We start from the raw sequence: 18,386 nt of genomic DNA on the forward strand, positions 1-18,386 counted from the left end.
TACCTGTCCTTTTTTCCCCTTAAGGTAAGTCTTTCCGCTCCCGGGATTGGAATGACTCCTTACCCTCTCCCTTAAAACCCACATTCTTTCATCTTTCCCTCTCCTTCCCTCTTTCCTGATGAGGCAACCGTTGGTTGCGAAAGCTAGAATTTTGTGTGTATGTTTGTGTTTGTTTGTGTGTCTATCGACCAAGGTCTGTATCTGACATTTGAGAATTAATGATATTCATCGATATATTGCGTAGTTGTTAATCAGAAGGGAACTTCTGAAAGACTGGATACGAACCTGCATTTAATAATCCAAGAGCTCCATTACTTCTTCGGAAGGTTAAACTTCATCAAAGCCAAATATCCGCTTGATGTGAGGTTTCCCGACTGATTATACAACGCTCCCAAAATTACGAGGCATTTTATTTGTACAGATTAGCGGACTGCCGCAAAGCACGAGCCTGCAGAGAAGAAGAATCATCGCCTGATTTCATTTTAACAAGTAAAATTTCAGAATCATTTTGAGTGACTGAGCTATGACTGTGTTTCCTATCATGAATGATTGATTGCTCGAACGAATTGAGATCTACATAATTACGTAGATAGGAGGAAAAATTACAATGGTATAGTCAACCAGTGGATAATGTCATATCTAACCAAAAGAACGCAAAAATTTTTGCTTAATAATTCAGCCAATATAGTCCATGGACATAATTCTGATGGGGGAGAAATCACATATGGGATTCCCCAAGGCTGTTGTTCCTCATATATGTGAACTATCTTCCATCTAATATTCAACAAGCAGAATTTTTTTTCTTCATATGACACTCATATTGCAAATATTCCAAGCATAAATCCAGAAACAAAATAAATGGTAAACAATGTTCTTAAAAATACCATTGAATAGTTTTCTGTGAATGATTTTACCCTCAGTTTTAAAAAGACACAACATATTCAGTTCTGCACATCCAGGGGAACTACACCAATGACAAGTGTGCCCACATGGTGAGGAAATAATAAATGGGCTAGAAACTTCAAAATTCTTAGGTGTCCGTGTTGATAACAGTTTACATTGAAAAAAGCTCATTTTGGAACTCATAAAGCAACTTTAGTCCTGCCACATTTGAACTTGCAAATCTTGGGGAGAGACAAAGTTGACATATTTTGCATATTTTCATTCAGGAATGTCATATGGAATAATGTTCTGGGGTAACTCGCCTTTAAGAAGATCTTCATTGCACAAAAAGTGCTGTAAGAATAATATGTGGTGCTTACCCACAATCATCTTGTACACATCTGTTTAAGAGTTGGGCATTCTGACAACTGCTTCACTGTATATGCAGTCCCTCATGAAGTTTGTAATAAATAATCCACTATAGTTCAAAAGGAACAATGATGTACACAATTAAATCACCAGAAGAAAAAAATGACATCCATTACTCCATGTTAAGGTTGTCTTTAGCACAAAAGGGGTGCGCAATGCTGCAACAAAAATACTTGATTGGTTACCCAGTGATATAAAATGTCTGACAGACAGCAAAGTAAAATTTGAAAACAAACTGTGAAAGATTCTCCTTGACAACTCCTTGTGTTCCGTATTATTGTCATGTGTAAAAAGTGGTGGGTAGGAATTACTAACTCACATATGTATATCTCTTTTCTTTTTGTATAAATGAATAAAAAAAGACACTTAGAAATGCTCAGAATGTAACCATATGTATAAAACAATTTGCGACATGAATGTAAAATGACTCATTCCACATCATTATATTTTATCATGAGAAATGAGCAATGGAACATTAACTAACATGTCATAATGGTTAGCAATAGGCTACAGCTTGCATACATAAATAAGAAGAGATCAACAATACTCCCAATCAAAAGAGGAATATCCCAAGGCCCTGTCCATGGACCTTTCCTGTTCATTGTCTACAGTAATGACTTTTCAAATTATGCATCATATAAGACTGTACTATATACTGATGATATGACACTAATGACTACAAGAGGGAATTTGCAGTATGTACTTAAAAAACAACATAGAAATGATGCAAATGACTAGTCACTGGTATCAAGCCAGTCACTAGTATGTTAAGCAGACAAAAACAGAAGAAATAATTTTTGATCTCAAGATAACTAAAAATTAAAATAAAGCTGTGAAATTATTTGGACAGATCTACACACACCCCACACCATTACAGAGCCTCCACCAGCTTGAACAGTCCCCTGCTGACATGCAGGGTCTATGGATTCATGAGGGGAAGAACAAATCAATTACTTGTGCAGAAAAGTAGTACATGCATTTTTTATTTTATAAATTGATAAAAAATATGATCAAACACTTATTACCCCACTAATACATTGTGTTCTTCAATTCCCATCTGCCGTATAGAATATAGGTCTGGGGTAATGCCACAAGAGCTAAATGTACACAGAAGAGCCAAAGAAACTGGTACACCTACCTAATATCATGAAGGGCCCCTGTGAGCCACGTAGAAGTGCCACAGCATGACGTGGCATGGACTTGACTAATGTCTGAAGTAGTGCTGGAGGGTACTGACACCATGAATCCTGCAGGACTGTCCATAAATCCATAAAGAGTATGAGGGGGTGGAGATCTCTTCTGAACAGCATGTTGCAAGGCATCCAAGATATGCTCAATAATGTTCATGTCTGGGGAGTTTGGAGGCCAGCGGAAGTGTTTAAACTCAGAAGAGTGTTCCTTGAACCGCTTTGTAGGAATTCTGGATGTGTGGGCTGTTGCATTGTCGTGCTGCAATTGCCCAAGTCCATCGGGATGCACAATGGACATGAATGGATGCAGGTGTTCAGACAGGATGCTTACATACGTGTCACCTGTCAGAGTCATATCTAGACATATCAGGGGTCCCATATCACTCCAACTGCACACACCCCACTCCATCTGCACATACCCCACACCATTACAGGGCCTCCACCAGCTTGAACAGTCCCCTGCTGACATGCAGGGTCTATGGATTCATGAGGTTGTCTCCATACCTGTCCACATCCATCTGCTCGATTCAGTCACTACAGTCCAACAGGCCTAGGTGAGGCATAAAACTTTGTGTCATGCAGTCATAATTGGTACATGACTGGGTCTTCAGCTCCGAAAGCCCATATCTTGATAATAATATTTGCTTTGTAAAACGTCTGCTCACTATTTTTCAGCAATTTGGACTTATAAAACAGATAATTTAACTTCAGATGACTGAGGAGGGTAGTGCAGTTGTTAAGACACTGATTGTTAGTTCAGAAGAAGCACACTTAAAAGTCCATATCTGGGTATCCAGGTTTTGATTTTTTGTGGCTTCCACAAACCGCTTCAACTGAGTGGCAGCTTAGTACTTTCAACAAGGGAATGAAAAACTTGATCTAGTACAACTTGAGCTCGTGATCCTCCTCCTCCTTGATATACATGCACTGTGAAAGTCTAATATCCCTTCATCAAGACTATGTTACTAGGCTGTGCCCTTGTTCATTTTGGAGATGAAATGTCTCTCTGAAAGATGTTTCCCCCTTGCCACCCCATACCTGTGACTAACATATCTACATATCAGTGGTCCCTCCAGTACTTTCTTGCTGTCGGTCCTGATAATATAGATTCATTGGCATATTTACCACCTCTCCTTCATAGCAACCACTAGAGTCATAATTTTGGCAAATGAAGGTGACATGTTTCCACTTAGGCTATATGTTTATGAAGACTTCATCTTAATAAATATATATCCTAAATGGAAACATACCACCTTCATTCAGCATTTTTACTATTTTACAAAAAAAAAAAAAAAAAAAAAAGTTTTGAGAATCACAGACAAAGAAATATGAAAATTGAAAATTTAATAAGTGCAACCCAAGCTGGTTTGGCTAGGAGAGAAAGAGATATGGTGAGAGATGATATGGGGTGAAGTTAAGAGAAGTTAGTAGTACGAAGGAGTTGTGATACATCAAATAATCATGAAAATTAACATCCGTAAGGAATTTGTTATAGTCCTAATAAAAGGTATAATTTATGGAGTGAATCTTTCACCCTGTAGCGGTATGTGCATGGTTTTGATACTTCCCGGCAGATTAAAACTTTTTGTCAGACCAGTACATGAACAGGGAACCATATCTTCCACAAACAATACCTTTACTGTCTGAGGTATCTTGGCATGACTCACATTTTGCCTGTATAGGTTTACTTTCACCAATACATCTCTCTCCTTTCTTCCAGGAGTGCTAGTCCTGTAAGGTATACAGGGGACTTTAGTGAAGTTTGGAATGTAGTAGAGAGGTAATGGTGGAAGTAAGGCATTGAGAGCAGGTTGTAAGTCGTGCCTGGATACCCTAGTTGTTAAGAGGATTTGCCCACAAAAGGCAAGATTCAATTTTCGAGTCCTGGTTCAGCATGCATTTTTAATCTGACCATATGTTTCAGACAGACATAATGTTTGGAGATTTAAAGTAAATGGAAACACTAGCATCATTCTAGTGAAAAATAAGCAAATAACTTCATACTAAAATTAAATAATACAATAATACAAAACAGGATAGAAAAGAAACTCTTATTGTTACAAATAGTTATCCATTACTAGCAGCTCCATTGGGTTTACATCAGTGTTTCAACTACGGTAGAGAAAAATAAGTGCTACTGTCTTCAATTCTTTGGTATTGTAAAGAATGTAAACATGCTGAGCTTTAAGAGACAATTTCTCCATTATGTAGTTTCGAAATTATTAAATCGTTGATACACTTAATATTATTCTACATTTTGATATGAGATCAAAATATTAAGTGAACCTTAATTTGTGCGTAATAGATTCTATTGCATAAATAGATGCAGAGTAAACTGAGATAAATATTGTCATTGCTAGTAACTCTTAAAATTCAGCAACAAAACAATACTTTTAATATCTTTTTGAATCTATAAACTCAACAGCAAATTTTTAAATAAACAGGAAGCTCTTCAGTGATTATAGAGATACCTCTCTGTAACCATTGTAATTAATTACATACTCATAATTACATACTCTGAGAGAGGAGTAGATCGGTCACGTTTAACTACAGACGGGTACATTGTTGCGAACAGCTGGAAAGCAGTATTAGCAGTTGAACATCAATATAAACAAATGTAACTTATTGTGCATAAATAGGTGAAAGGACCCACTACTATTTGACTACATGGTTGGTAATTAATCACATGAAATGGGTGCAGTTGCTAAATATCTAGGAGCGGGTGCCTGTAGTGATTTGAAATGGAAAAGAGTAGAAAACTAGTTGCAACAAAATTAGATATCAGATTGAAATCCATTGGAAGAATTCTGTTGCAATGTAATTCACCTACAGATGATGTAGATGACAAACAACCTTTTTGACCAATTCTTGAGCATTGATCAACATTCTGTGACCCAATGTAGGATATGTGGAGATTGGTTGGTTAGTTATTTGCATGTTCCATGGACAGTAAATGTGCTCTCTCATTGTGATGAAGACCATCTCACTTGGTTTACAAATATAAGGCATTCTGTAATTGAAAAGTATGCCTACATGAGGACCATTTACATGATTGGCTTTAACATTGCTTTGAGTTTGATGTTAATTCACATTTTACTTGTCTAATAGCGATGATATGAGAATGGTGGCTGTAGAACAATTATGAGATTTATAATTTAAAACAGCAATCAGCCATAAGAACGATTTCAAACTGTTTATTTAGATCAAATAATTACCAATTTTGGGTTTGTTACAAATCCATCTATAGATGGTTCCTACAGGTTTCATCGCTTTCGTGATGGGGTTTCATTTTGGGCTTATTGTTGGTGTTATGCACTAAAATAAACAAAAGAGTTTTTCATTCAGAATTCATTAAGCTTATGAGAGGGATTGCTTCCACCCCCCACCCCAATCAAAGACAATTTTTACTGTGCCCATATACTCCATCACCTTTGCTGCTACTCCTACATCTTTGAAACTTTTTTTTTTTTTTGCTTCTTTGAATTTTTTTTTAAATATTTAAAACATATAACACAAATCCACAACAAACTTGTTGCACAGAAATATACACCACATAAGTTTTTGTTACTTTTCATGTTTTATCTACTTTAAAATCATTCCATGTATGGTTCCATGGACAAAAAGGAGGGAAAAACATCTCTCATAAGCTTACCATATTTTTAACAAAAACCTTTGTTTATTTTAGTGCACAAAACAAATAATAACCAAAAATATGAGGCTGGAGCAAGGAAGCAAAGAAACCTGTTTATTTTAGCGCACAAAACAAATAACCACAAAATGAGGCTGTGACAGGGAAGCTAAGAAACCTGAAAGAGCCATCTGAAGATAGATTTGTAATAAATCTGAAACTGATAATGGCTTGATCTAAATAAACGTTTTTAACCAGCTGCGACATAGTCGTGTTTATGAACAGTGATCCAATACTCTCAAATGTTTTTCATTCCACTCTTTTTTCAGCTGTCATATAGACATTTATCTTTCATAGGTAATTTATAGGTTGCTACAGGCAACGTATTACATATATTAATTTTTGACCATAAAAGGTCGGACCTATTATCTTCACATACACTCCTGGAAATTGAAATAAGAACACCGTGAATTCATTGTCCCAGGAAGGGGAAACTTTATTGACACATTCCTGGGGTCAGATACATCACATGATCACACCGACAGAACCACAGGCACATAGACACAGGCAACAGAGCATGCACAATGTTGGCACTAGTACAGTGTATATCCACCTTTCGCAGCAATGCAGGCTGCTATTCTCCCATGGAGACGATCGTAGAGATGCTGGATGTAGTCCTGTGGAACGGCTTGCCATGCCATTTCCACCTGGCGCCTCAGTTGGACCAGCGTTCGTGCTGGACGTGCAGACCACGTGAGACGACGCTTCATCCAGTCCCAAACATGCTCAATGGGGGACAGATCCGGAGATCTTGCTGGCCAGGGTAGGTGACTTACACCTTCTAGAGCACGTTGGGTGGCACGGGATACATGTGGACGTGCATTGTCCTGTTGGAACAGCAAGTTCCCTTGCCGGTCTAGGAATGGTAGAATGATGGGTTCGATGACGGTTTGGATGTACCGTGCACTATTCAGTGTCCCCTCGACGATCACCAGTGGTGTACGGCCAGTGTAGGAGATCGCTCCCCACACCATGATGCCGGGTGTTGGCCCTGTGTGCCTCGGTCGTATGCAGTCCTGATTGTGGCGCTCACCTGCACGGCGCCAAACATGCATACGACCATCATTGGCACCAAGGCAGAAGCGACTCTCATCGCTGAAGACGACACGTCTCCATTCGTCACTCCATTCACGCCTGTCGCGACACCACTGGAGGCGGGCTGCACGATGTTGGGGCGTGAGCGGAAGACGGCCTAATGGTGTGCGGGACCGTAGCCCAGCTTCATGGAGAAGGTTGCGAATGGTCCTCGCCGATACCCCAGGAGCAACAGTGTCCCTAATTTGCTGGGAAGTGGCGGTGCGGTCCCCTACGGCACTGCGTAGGATCCTACGGTCTTGGCGTGCATCCGTGCGTCGCTGCGGTCCGGTCCCAGGTCGATGGGCACGTGCACCTTCCGCCGACCACTGGCGACAACATCGATGTACTGTGGAGACCTCACGCCCCACGTGTTGAGCAATTCGGCGGTACGTCCACCCGGCCTCCCGCATGCCCACTATATGCCCTCGCTCAAAGTCCGTCAACTGCACATACGGTTCACGTCCACACTGTCACGGCATGCTACCAGTGTTAAAGACTGCGATGGAGCTCCGTATGCCACGGCAAACTGGCTGACACTGACGGCGGCGGTGCACAAATGCTGCGCAGCTAGCGCCATTCGACGGCCAACACCGCGGTTCCTGGTGTGTCCGCTGTGCCGTGCGTGTGATCATTGCGTGTACAGCCCTCTCGCAGTGTCCGGAGCAAGTATGGTGGGTCTGACACACCGGTGTCAATGTGTTCTTTTTTCCATTTCCACGAGTGTATTTCCTTTTAATAATTTTATATGGGTGACTGTATTTGTCTTTTACTGTATCACAATTGGTTTGTATGATAGTTATCAATATTTAAAAGTCCACAACATGTATTTTACCTAATGTGTTTTTATCAGATTATGTTTTTTGCGTAAATGATGACTACATCTAAGCCCACAGTAGCGACATCTAGGTAGGATGTAAGCAAACAGATTTCTGGTAGCTACTGTACTTCAGTAGCCACTAGTAATAATGACTGTGTGGACGATGTAGGATACTCTACACCTTATTTTAGATATATGTGACGATGCTATGCTGGCTGTATTTATATGTTTTGATGATGCCATTATGGCCTTATCACTTTAGGACATGGTGTTGAAAAGGTACGTTTTTCTGTATTTTATCTGTACATTTCCCTGGTTGTATGATAGTATATTTTGATACCCGTTGCTGTATTGTGTTGGAAGACACACTGCTCACTAGGTGTATATATTTGTATATTGTATATCTGAGGATGGTCATCACAGACTGAAATCGGTCATCGTCAAAAGAATTGATATTGTGATCAAAAACCGGACTAAAAAACATTAAACTTTTAAGCTATATTTGAAAATGGTTCTTGTTTTAAATTATAAAGATAATTCTTGTTTTGCCTTAGACTATATACAGAATGGCCAGGCTTGGCAGTGTGCATCAAGATAGGAGGAAGGTAAAAGGTTAATAAGAATGTGGTATATTCAGAGAGGGTACATGGGTCCATGTAGAAATGTGTGTACATTTTCATTCTACTTTCGTGCAAACATTGGTTTGAAACTGATCAAAGAAACGTCTGCTGCCAGGTTGACGGCCATTGACACTGGTGGTGAAACCACAGGGACTTGTGAATTTGAATCAGTTGCTACAGTGGAATTTGTGTGTCCCTTTTCATCCACACCAGACACTACGGCAGCCATAACCGCCCATTTCAAATTTTCCTTGAACTGTTGGTTCTCCTACTTAAGAAGTTGCAGTTTGCTGCTGTAACTGCTCTAACTACTCCATATTTGTCTCATTCTCAACAGTTGCTGCCAATATTTCTCTCTGTGGTTGAAGAACTTTCACTACATCTTTCCCCTGGGTTCTAGTCTTTAAGCATTCTTTGTCTCCACCTACATTATGAAAAGTTTCCACCTTTCACACCAAGAGTAAAGTAATAAAATAAATGGAATAGTGCCACACTTCAGTTAAACAAGGCAACAAATCACTAATAATAATAATAATAGTTAACAAATAATCTCAAACAGACTGCTTCAATGAAAGTGGAGATATCTAGGCTTCGTCTTGTTGCTCTATTAACCTGTAAGTACAGCTAAGTTTCAAAATAGATATTCTCAATTCTTCTTATTCCATTTTCTAGCACAACAATTATCATGACAGTCTGGAATAAAAGCATTTCAATACTTACAGTCAACATCTTTGGACTGTATGGCATAGTGGTAACCAATCCTCCACTGTGACGAACAGGCTGGCAAGCAGCTGTCCAGTCAGTCAGATACCCACATACACAAGGCGTGCCACATACACTGTGTTGTATCTGGCCAGTCTGAACAGATAGCAACGTGTTACCCCTCCAGCAGCACCCAGACATGCAGAAACAAGAAATTTTTTACTGCCTGTCAGTGTGCACACTGGCACTTGTGAGATCATGAAATCAGAGGAAATGTGAAACAGTAGGGCACCAGGGCTGTTCAGCAGGCTTGTGCACCAGAAGGAAGCAGTGGGTTTTGCATGAATATACTTTTCTGGATATCTTTTAATAGCCATGAATTGGCTAAATGGTTACAGATTGGATCCCAATTCTGCACATCAGTGTATAGAATGGCCAAGCAACACAGTGGGCATCAGGGTAGGTCGAGGTTGTAGGGTTAATAAGAATGCATACTTAACACACAAGTGGTTTATTCAGAGACGGATGAACGGGCCCTTTATAGAGGGAGGTATATCGGCAGACTTTAGTCCCTGTGTAGGATTTGAGATCAGTCCACTTCAGGTCAAGGTCAGGAACAGAGAAAGTGAACAGCCCCCTGTGCCTGCTAATAGGTAAACCCCACACGATTTTATTGTGAAGAGTTGATTGGTTGTCCGTGTAGCATCGTACCATCAGCACTAACACTGCAGCATCGTCACTGGTGGTACAGCATATGGGCCCCACTTCCTCCCCTCACGTGAGTGGAAAGGTGGTGTAGTGCACCAACCATATTTGGTCATAAATGCTCAAAGTTAGCAAGAGGATTGCAGCACCACCAGTCACAGGTGAGCACTGGTGTTGTGCTTTGTCAAATATAACATAGCCATCTCAATGTTGCGAAGCAGTCCACCCAGCTACTATGTGGGAATAGTTAATGCAGCTGTACTCGAGCAGTGAGGTGTCACAAGCCTTTCCACACCATCAGCCTCCAAAGTGTTTAAAGCACAGGCTAAACACATGCAGTGCAGAAGAGTATATCTGTTCAAGCCACATGTACTAAAATCAGTTCTCTCAGCACCACAGTTCTACCAATGTGGCGGCCACCGTATCGGATGCTAATCGAGTACCACTGTTCTGGTCAGCAGTCTTCTAACACTGTGGGGAGGTGAGACGAGGATCGCACCACTGACACGTGAGACACTGCGGGGCATGAAGAAATGCTGCTGGCAGGGGAGGAGGCTACATTGTGAAGGCCATGGACGGTCGACGCCGTGCTCTGTCAGCAATCCTAAGTGTCAACAAGACCCCGAGTCAGCAAAATTCCCCAGCCGAGTCAACACAATTCTGTACTGGGTTGTAGCAAGATGCATTCGTAAAGAGCAATAAGTATTTGCAGACTGCTTCCCTGGTGGTGCCTAGCATCCGTCCAATATACCAAGCTGCCGACACCATTACAATTGGAAGATGTCGAGACTGTTACAATTTTGTTATTATTTATACATTGTGCAACTATTGAAATCACTGGGTAAATGAGACAGATATCAACCAAGAGAACGAAGTGTTAAAGCAATGCTGACTTCAGTTGAGTATGAAGTACTTGAAGAATCTTGTGGATTCTCTTGAGTCTGTTACCAAGGTTAGATGTTGATATTAGTGTGATGATTTGTTTGCTGTCCCTATGATTGTTTTTTTTTTTTTTTTTAATTGTGCTGTGTTGCAAATAAAATTGTTCAGTCCTTCAGTGAAAGTCACCTCAGCATCAGCACAAAGAAAACATTGGTGTTTGAAAATTTTCAATAAGTACACTTAGTACTGTAAGTAGAACATTGATACCCATGTGCTAAGGACTACTTATCATGCATTGGTCTCCTCCACTATAAACTGAGTGAGGTGGCACAGTGGCTAGCATACTGGACTCTCATTCAGGAGGATGATGGTTGAAACCCGCATCAGGCCATCCACATTTAGGTTTCTCGTAATTTCCCTAAATTGCTTCAGGTAAATGCTGGGATGTTCCTTTGAAACTGCACTTAAGATTTCCTTCCCCATCCTTCCGTAATCCGAGCTTCTGCTCTGCCTCTAATGACCTCGTTGTCGACAGGACATTAAACGCTAATCTCCTCCTCCAGTATAAACTATGGGATTTAAGTACAGGGCTCCATAACACAAGCAAACCCTTACATGCTATTAAAGTTGCAGAAGAAAGCTGTTAGAATAATTTGTGGCATAAAATAAAGAGACTCATGTTGTGATGTATTTCCTAAAGCTGGAATATTCACCATTACAAATAATGTGTATCTTTAAATCGATCATGGTGACACAAACACTTAAACAAAATGTGAACTCTGATGTACACAACCACAATAGTAGGAAAAAATATCAGTTCATCTCATAAACCACAGAATTGCACTGATTGAAAGAAACCCACTGTATGCTGAACTGAGGCTTGCCCACCAAGTTCATTCACATGTCTCCCTACTGCAAAATTTAAAGCCAACCTAAAAAGAATATTGATTGCCAATCCACATTATGCGTTAGATGAGTAGGAATAAAGAAAATTTTATATTGGCTTCAGAATACAATCGCTTAAAATTCTACCTCTACATCTATACACCACAAGCCACCTTGCAGTGTGTGGCAGAGGGTACTTGAAAATTAAGTTTTTCTTTTATTCATTTCTTAAATAGATAATCTAAAATAAGTTATAGTTGATAAGCTGAAATGGTTTCTGTGTTCAAACCAAGCCTCTCATAAAGCAAACTGCTAAGTAGACATGGCTAACTATATCACTGTATGTTGTAAAATGTATCTAAATACATGCGGGATGTCCCTCTTAAGAGTTTCAGGCATATTTTTTTCTGGTGTTTTGTTGATATTTGCAATTTAGTTTTTGCAGTGTGTAGCTGGAGTCTGCCCAAACAAATATTGTTCATCACATTTTTCATTCGACACCCAGTGTTGAAGGAAAGTGTGGGTTTGCTTCCCATTATGAACAAAATTATTTTTAAAGCTGAATTTTATGAGCTCATTTGATAAAGTGGTCCCATATTAGTCTAATGCGATATTTGTTTTATGTATATATATATTCACAAGGACAATGAAACAAAAAGTAACCAGTACTCCAACAGTAACAGTGCCACCCTGTCCCTGTCAGTACATATCCATAAAACAAATATTGCACTCAACTAATTTGGAACAGCTCTATCGAAAGGGCACAAAAACACCAGAGAAAGCATGGCTGACAACTCTTAAGAGGGACACCCAGTATATTCACTTATTATAAACTGACAAATGATTAATGAAGTAGTAGTTGTAATTATGTACGACCTATGCTGTCAGTGCCTTAGAAACTTAAATCATATAAAATACAAAAAGGGAAAAACATGGTTTTCATTCTTTTTGTAGTCTTAAGTGCATATTGTTTTCCTTTATAGGCCCAGAAGTTCTCAAAAGTTACACAGAAGAAAGAGGGAGAGATGTTTGTGCTGTTTTTGAAGATGATGTGCAGAAGTCATCTGCTCCATCTGTGGTCCTTAGTGGGCCAGAATTAGCTAGTATGATGAAAGTTGGAACCAGAGTGGTTAGAGGAGTTGATTGGAAATGGGGTGACCAGGTATAACTGTTAATATTTAAATGTTCATACAATTGTACATCTTCAACAATATGTGAATGTAGGCTTTTACAGCCAGAGCTCATTTCAGTAAAATCCTTCTGGATGTGTGACCACATCAAGATGTGATAAAACTACTGACATTTCAGCTACAATTGCTGGCAGCCTTTATCAGGGTGACTACTTATGGTTTGTGGTTATGGCAACAAGGGACAAGGTCAAGAGGACCCAGGAGAAACAGCCGAGGCAAATTGCCCAGGTACTATATGTATCAGGCATTAGTGACAAGACGGACAAGATTTATACACCAATAGGAAATAAATAATATTCGGTAGGAACAAATAAATAAGAGACTTCCTGGGTTCCACTGAAGACTGCATAAATAGGCTTCACACACCAGGAGTCCACAGTCTTACCTGTGGTTGTAGACTGGTCTGTAGTGACAAGATGGGACACCATATCAACACATGCATTGCAGAGCACAAGCAATATAATACAGCTTGTTCAGCATACTAAACTGATGATAGCAGAACATGGAGGCAAGTGTGGAAAGTCCATACATTTTAGCTACTTACCACTTAGAGAAAATTCAGAGAGGAAGCGCTGACAAATTTCAGCCACCACCAGCTAATATATAGGGCATAAAAGAACTTTGTATACAAAATTTTAGTGCATTTGCAGGAGACAAAAATGTCACAGGTGTACAATTTTACTGCTGGAGATGCATGAAGGTTTTGATGCTAGTGATGTTCAGAGATTTTGTTCAAACTGCCACGTGATGACTGTTGTTTTAGGGTTGTTGCTGAAAATGTCATCTGCTTACATTAATGCACAATTGGCATCTGCATGATAATGATTGTCAAACATACTCTAAACAGCCATGTGATCATGAATAATTGTTGCAGCTTTGGCCAAACTGGCACATAGCTCGTCTGGAGAGAGAGAGCTATCTATGAACATCACTAGTGTTGAAACCTTCGTGGACCTCTAGTGGGGAAATGATGCTCCTTAAACATTTTTTTCACATAAAAAAGTGTTTCTTTTCATCTCCTCTAAACACTCTAAAATTTTGTATACATAAGTTTTTATACTCTATAACAAGGTGCCATCAAATGAAAACTGAACACCCACCACAACGGGACCATGGAATGGTTCCATTCAAAAGTAATCACTGTATGCATTAAGACATTTATTCTACTGGGACATGAGACGATCAATTCCTGTTTTGTAGAATGTGGTCAGCTTTTTGTAGAATGTGGTCAGCTGCTGACAGATCCACAACTGCACCCACTCTAGCACTTCCTCATCCGATTGAAACTGATGTCCACGCATGTCTTTATCCTGTCACCAAGGATGTGAAACTCACATGGTGAAACATCCAGGCTGTACAGAGGACGTTGCAGTGTTTCTGAATCAAATTGCTGAAGCATAGCCTTTGTCTGATTGTCAGTGTCGGGGCAGGCATTATCATGCAACGGGGTAACTCCATCTGACAGAATTTCTTGGCATTTTGACTTTATGGAGCATCACAGTTTCTGCAAAGCACTGTGCATTGTTTGTTGTTCCACACTCAAGGAACTCGAAAAGCAGAGGACCCCTGCAGTCGAAGTAGGTCACCCTTTTACTGGACCTTGTGTGAACAGTTTTGGATTTCTTTGGTGGGGGAGATGTGGAATGTCAGAATGCTGTGGGTTTGAATCATACTGTTGCACAATGACACCCACTCCCATGCTGCCAATCAGATGAAGACTACGCTTCAGCGATTGGGTTGGGAAACACGGCAACATTCTTTGTATGGCATAGATATTTCAACATGTGATTTTAAAATATTTGCTGACCTGAGAAAGACACACATGGAAGTTGATTTCAGTCAGATAAGGAGGTGCAAGAGTTGGTGTGGTTGTGGATCTGCCAGCAGTCAACTGTGTTCTACAAAACAGGAATTGATTGTCTCATCTCCTAGTGGGAAAAATGTGTTAATGCATGTCATGATTACTTTTGAATGGAGCCATTCCATACACTTATTGCGGTGGGTGTTCAGCTTCCATTTGACTGAAATATTATTAGCAATAAGCATGTGATAACCCTGGTCACTGATCAAATAATCCAATCAGCACACTGTATCACAGAATGCCCAGTCATTTTCAGCTAGAGTGATAGAGATCCAATAGAGCATATGGTGAAACATAATAATGTTTCAAAAAATTGGGGGATTGCAGGGGATGAAATTCAGATCATTTTGATATAGGGAAGCTGTAGCGTAAATGTGAAATAATGTCTCTACAGCACTTGGCAGGTGAAATGAAACACCAGAATACTTTAGTTTGGAAAACTTTTATTGGCAAAATGGTAGACTACAATCAAATACTGTAAACTGAATCAGTGGCTTCAACTTTAGAGTAGTGGCTGTAGAAACTTTATTTCACATTTCCAGCTGTAGGTTCCTCATACCAAAATGTTCCAAATTTTATCATCTACAATCACTCTAATTTTTAAAGCATATTATGTTACATTCTGTACATAAAACAATAAAATGTAAATCACAAGTATTCATCCTGATGAATGCTGCCAGCAATAGTAGTTGAAAGGCCAGTATTTTTATTGCACCATGACACTTTTAAGTGTCCAACAATAATTGTGTTACAGCATATACAGGTGAAACACTGTGATTCAATGAAGCTCACTGTTGGGACTGATAGGTGTGTCTCATTGCGTACTCATTCTATGAACATATTCCTGTATCCTGATGGTGTAAATTTTCTCATTCTCTCCAGTTGTCCCACCCAATCATGATGCACACAAAGTCTGCCTATAAGCAGAATTTGCTTTTTACTGTGCACTGAGTCGTGTCATTACACAGATGATGTGTGTTGCACCAAAACTATGATTGAAACCCATATTAGTACATACTTAGGGGCAGTATTCTGTGTACTTCTGTTTTTAGATTGGCAATTCAGAACCTTTTCCAGTTGTCTTTCACAATATTTTGTTAATGTTTGCCATAGTTGTCTTTGGTAAAGACTATCCCCATTGACCACTGTTTACTTCCACATGTTTATCTCTCTTCTGAAATGAATAGTGATCTGTTGGCATGGATATTGAATTTATCACCTCCTCCCAAACTTGTTATAGTTTGACACTACCTGTTTATTTCATATTTGACTGACATGCTTTTGTATTCCTTGTCTTTAATACTGACTTACTGAATGTTTTTCTCTTTTTGTAACTTTTTCTCTTTTGGTAACTAAGCTTTAACTGCTTCACAGCTTTGGTTCTATTCCATCATTGACTGTTCTATTCCACCTTCACAGCTTAAATATCTCATAATCAGTAGATTTTATCATATAGAGTTTTTTTTATACCACTGGACAAAATATTAGTCACTTCCTTAAAAGAGCACACTGGTCTCTTTGGAGCACTGTTGATGGTGTGGAGCTGGTACGATGTGGTCATGTGACCTTTAACGGCTGATTTAAGTCATGGTAGTGAAGTGATACATAAGTGCTGGTCGGTTGTATGGAACCGGCACAGTAAGGTGGGTGGATGTGAGGACGTGACAGAATGATAGGAAGGAGCTATAGTGTTTAAGCTTGACTGTGACCACACTTGAATGAAGTTGCCTGATTTGTTGGTGTGCGAATGCTGACTGTCAAACATTTCTATAAGAAATATTGCCCCACATGCAGCCAAATAACATGATTTAGGAACACTGGTCTGAAGGGGATCCTGACCAACAAGAACCTAGACAACAATTGCTGCTGTCAGTTACGGAAGACCCATTTCAGTGAGCTGCTGAGTGAAATTTGCAAAAGGAGCCACATGTGATGAACATTGGGAGTTGGGTATCTCACAAAAGACCATTGCTCTCATTGTCAGATAACGCTGCATGTCTACAATGGGCCAAACAACCCTGAAACTGACCAGCAGCTGACTCTAGGCTCGCAGTATGGTCCATCAACTCACAATTTTGATTCTTTTCAAATCATGTGAGGCATTGAGTGCACTGATGGCGTAATGAGGCATTTTAACTAGCAGAGAGTTGGGATATACAGGGTGTCCGAAACATCTTTCCCTGATTACATAAATTGATAACTCAGGCTAGAAGTAAGATACAAATATGAAACTGGTGTCTTAATTGTTTACAAACTATCAAAGTTTTTTTCACACATCAGTAAACTTCCACATGAGCACCCTTGGTAGCACGTAGCACATCTAGGCGATATTCAATTTCCGTCCACACATTAGCCAACATCACTGAAGGGATCGATTCAACGACTGTGGTCATCCATTGCCGCAGGGTTTCAAGATCTGGTACATGTGTTTGGTAAACCCCGTCCTTGATGTAACCCCATAAAAAGAAGTCTAATGGGGTTATGTCGGGAGAGGGTGGAGGCCAAACTGTTGGCCCATCATGACCAGTCCATCTCCCAGGAAAGGTCATATCGAGATAGCCATGGACGTCTAAACCCCAATGAGGCGGTGCACCGTCTTGCTGAAACAAGACATGGGGGTGATACTGAAGCAGCTGAGAAACAGCATACAGTTGCAACATGTCCAGATACACAGCAGATGTGATGGTAGCCTCAGCAAAGAAGAATGGCCCAATAATTCGATCGTGCAATAGTGCGCACCAAACATTCACCTTTGGACTTCCTCTGGTGCACTCCATGACCTCGCCAGGGAGTTGTGAACCCCAAATGTGCACATTATGGCGATTCACTACTCCACTGACAAAAAAGGTTGCTTCGTTGGAAAAGGCAATTCGTCTGAGATAACCATCGTCGTCCTCAATACGTGATAGCATTTCGACCGCAAAGTCATATCAACATGTACTGTCATTGGGCAGCAAGGCCTGAACGATTTGCACTTTGTATGCCCAAAACAATAAACGTTTGTGTAAAATGTCATGGAGAGAGCTTTTTGGCATCTGTAATTCACATGAGGCCCTGCACACCGATTTCTTCAGACTTCGCAGAAAAGACTGTCTTACAGCTACCACCCTGTCTCTTGAGGTTCTTTCTCGACCAGACCTCGTAAGGTCAGCAACCGATCCTGTGTTCTTGAACTTCTCGTACCAGGCTTTAATACTCTTGACATCAGGTGGATTCCTTCCAAATGTTGTCTGGAAGTGTCTCTGCACTGTAGTTGGTGATCATGTCTCAAGGTACCACAGGACACACTGTGCCTTCTCCTGACTGGTTAACATGGTTTCTTGGGCACTGCACCTCATCCACTACTTATGTACTGCGAACGTAAAACAGAAAAAAAAAACTTTGATAGTCGTAAACAATTCGACACAAGTTTCATATTTGTATCTTGCTTCTAGCCTGAGTTATCAATTTATGTAATC

The 18,386-nt window shown here is 40.1% G+C and overlaps 1 protein-coding gene across 1 annotated transcript in view; it reads left to right on the forward strand.

Annotated features, from left to right (window-relative positions):
- The window catches only part of LOC126248847 (E3 ubiquitin-protein ligase HERC2), an 851,297-nt gene that overhangs the window by 361,351 nt on the left and 471,560 nt on the right, over nucleotides 1-18,386 (forward strand). The window contains exon 35 of the mRNA XM_049950269.1: nucleotides 12,861-13,039. Coding sequence (XP_049806226.1) covers nucleotides 12,861-13,039 — 179 coding nt within the window. The remainder of the gene's footprint in view (nucleotides 1-12,860; nucleotides 13,040-18,386) is intronic.

This window comes from Schistocerca nitens, chromosome 3 (genome assembly GCF_023898315.1).
Source record: "Schistocerca nitens isolate TAMUIC-IGC-003100 chromosome 3, iqSchNite1.1, whole genome shotgun sequence".
Classification (NCBI taxonomy): domain Eukaryota; kingdom Metazoa; phylum Arthropoda; class Insecta; order Orthoptera; family Acrididae; genus Schistocerca; species Schistocerca nitens.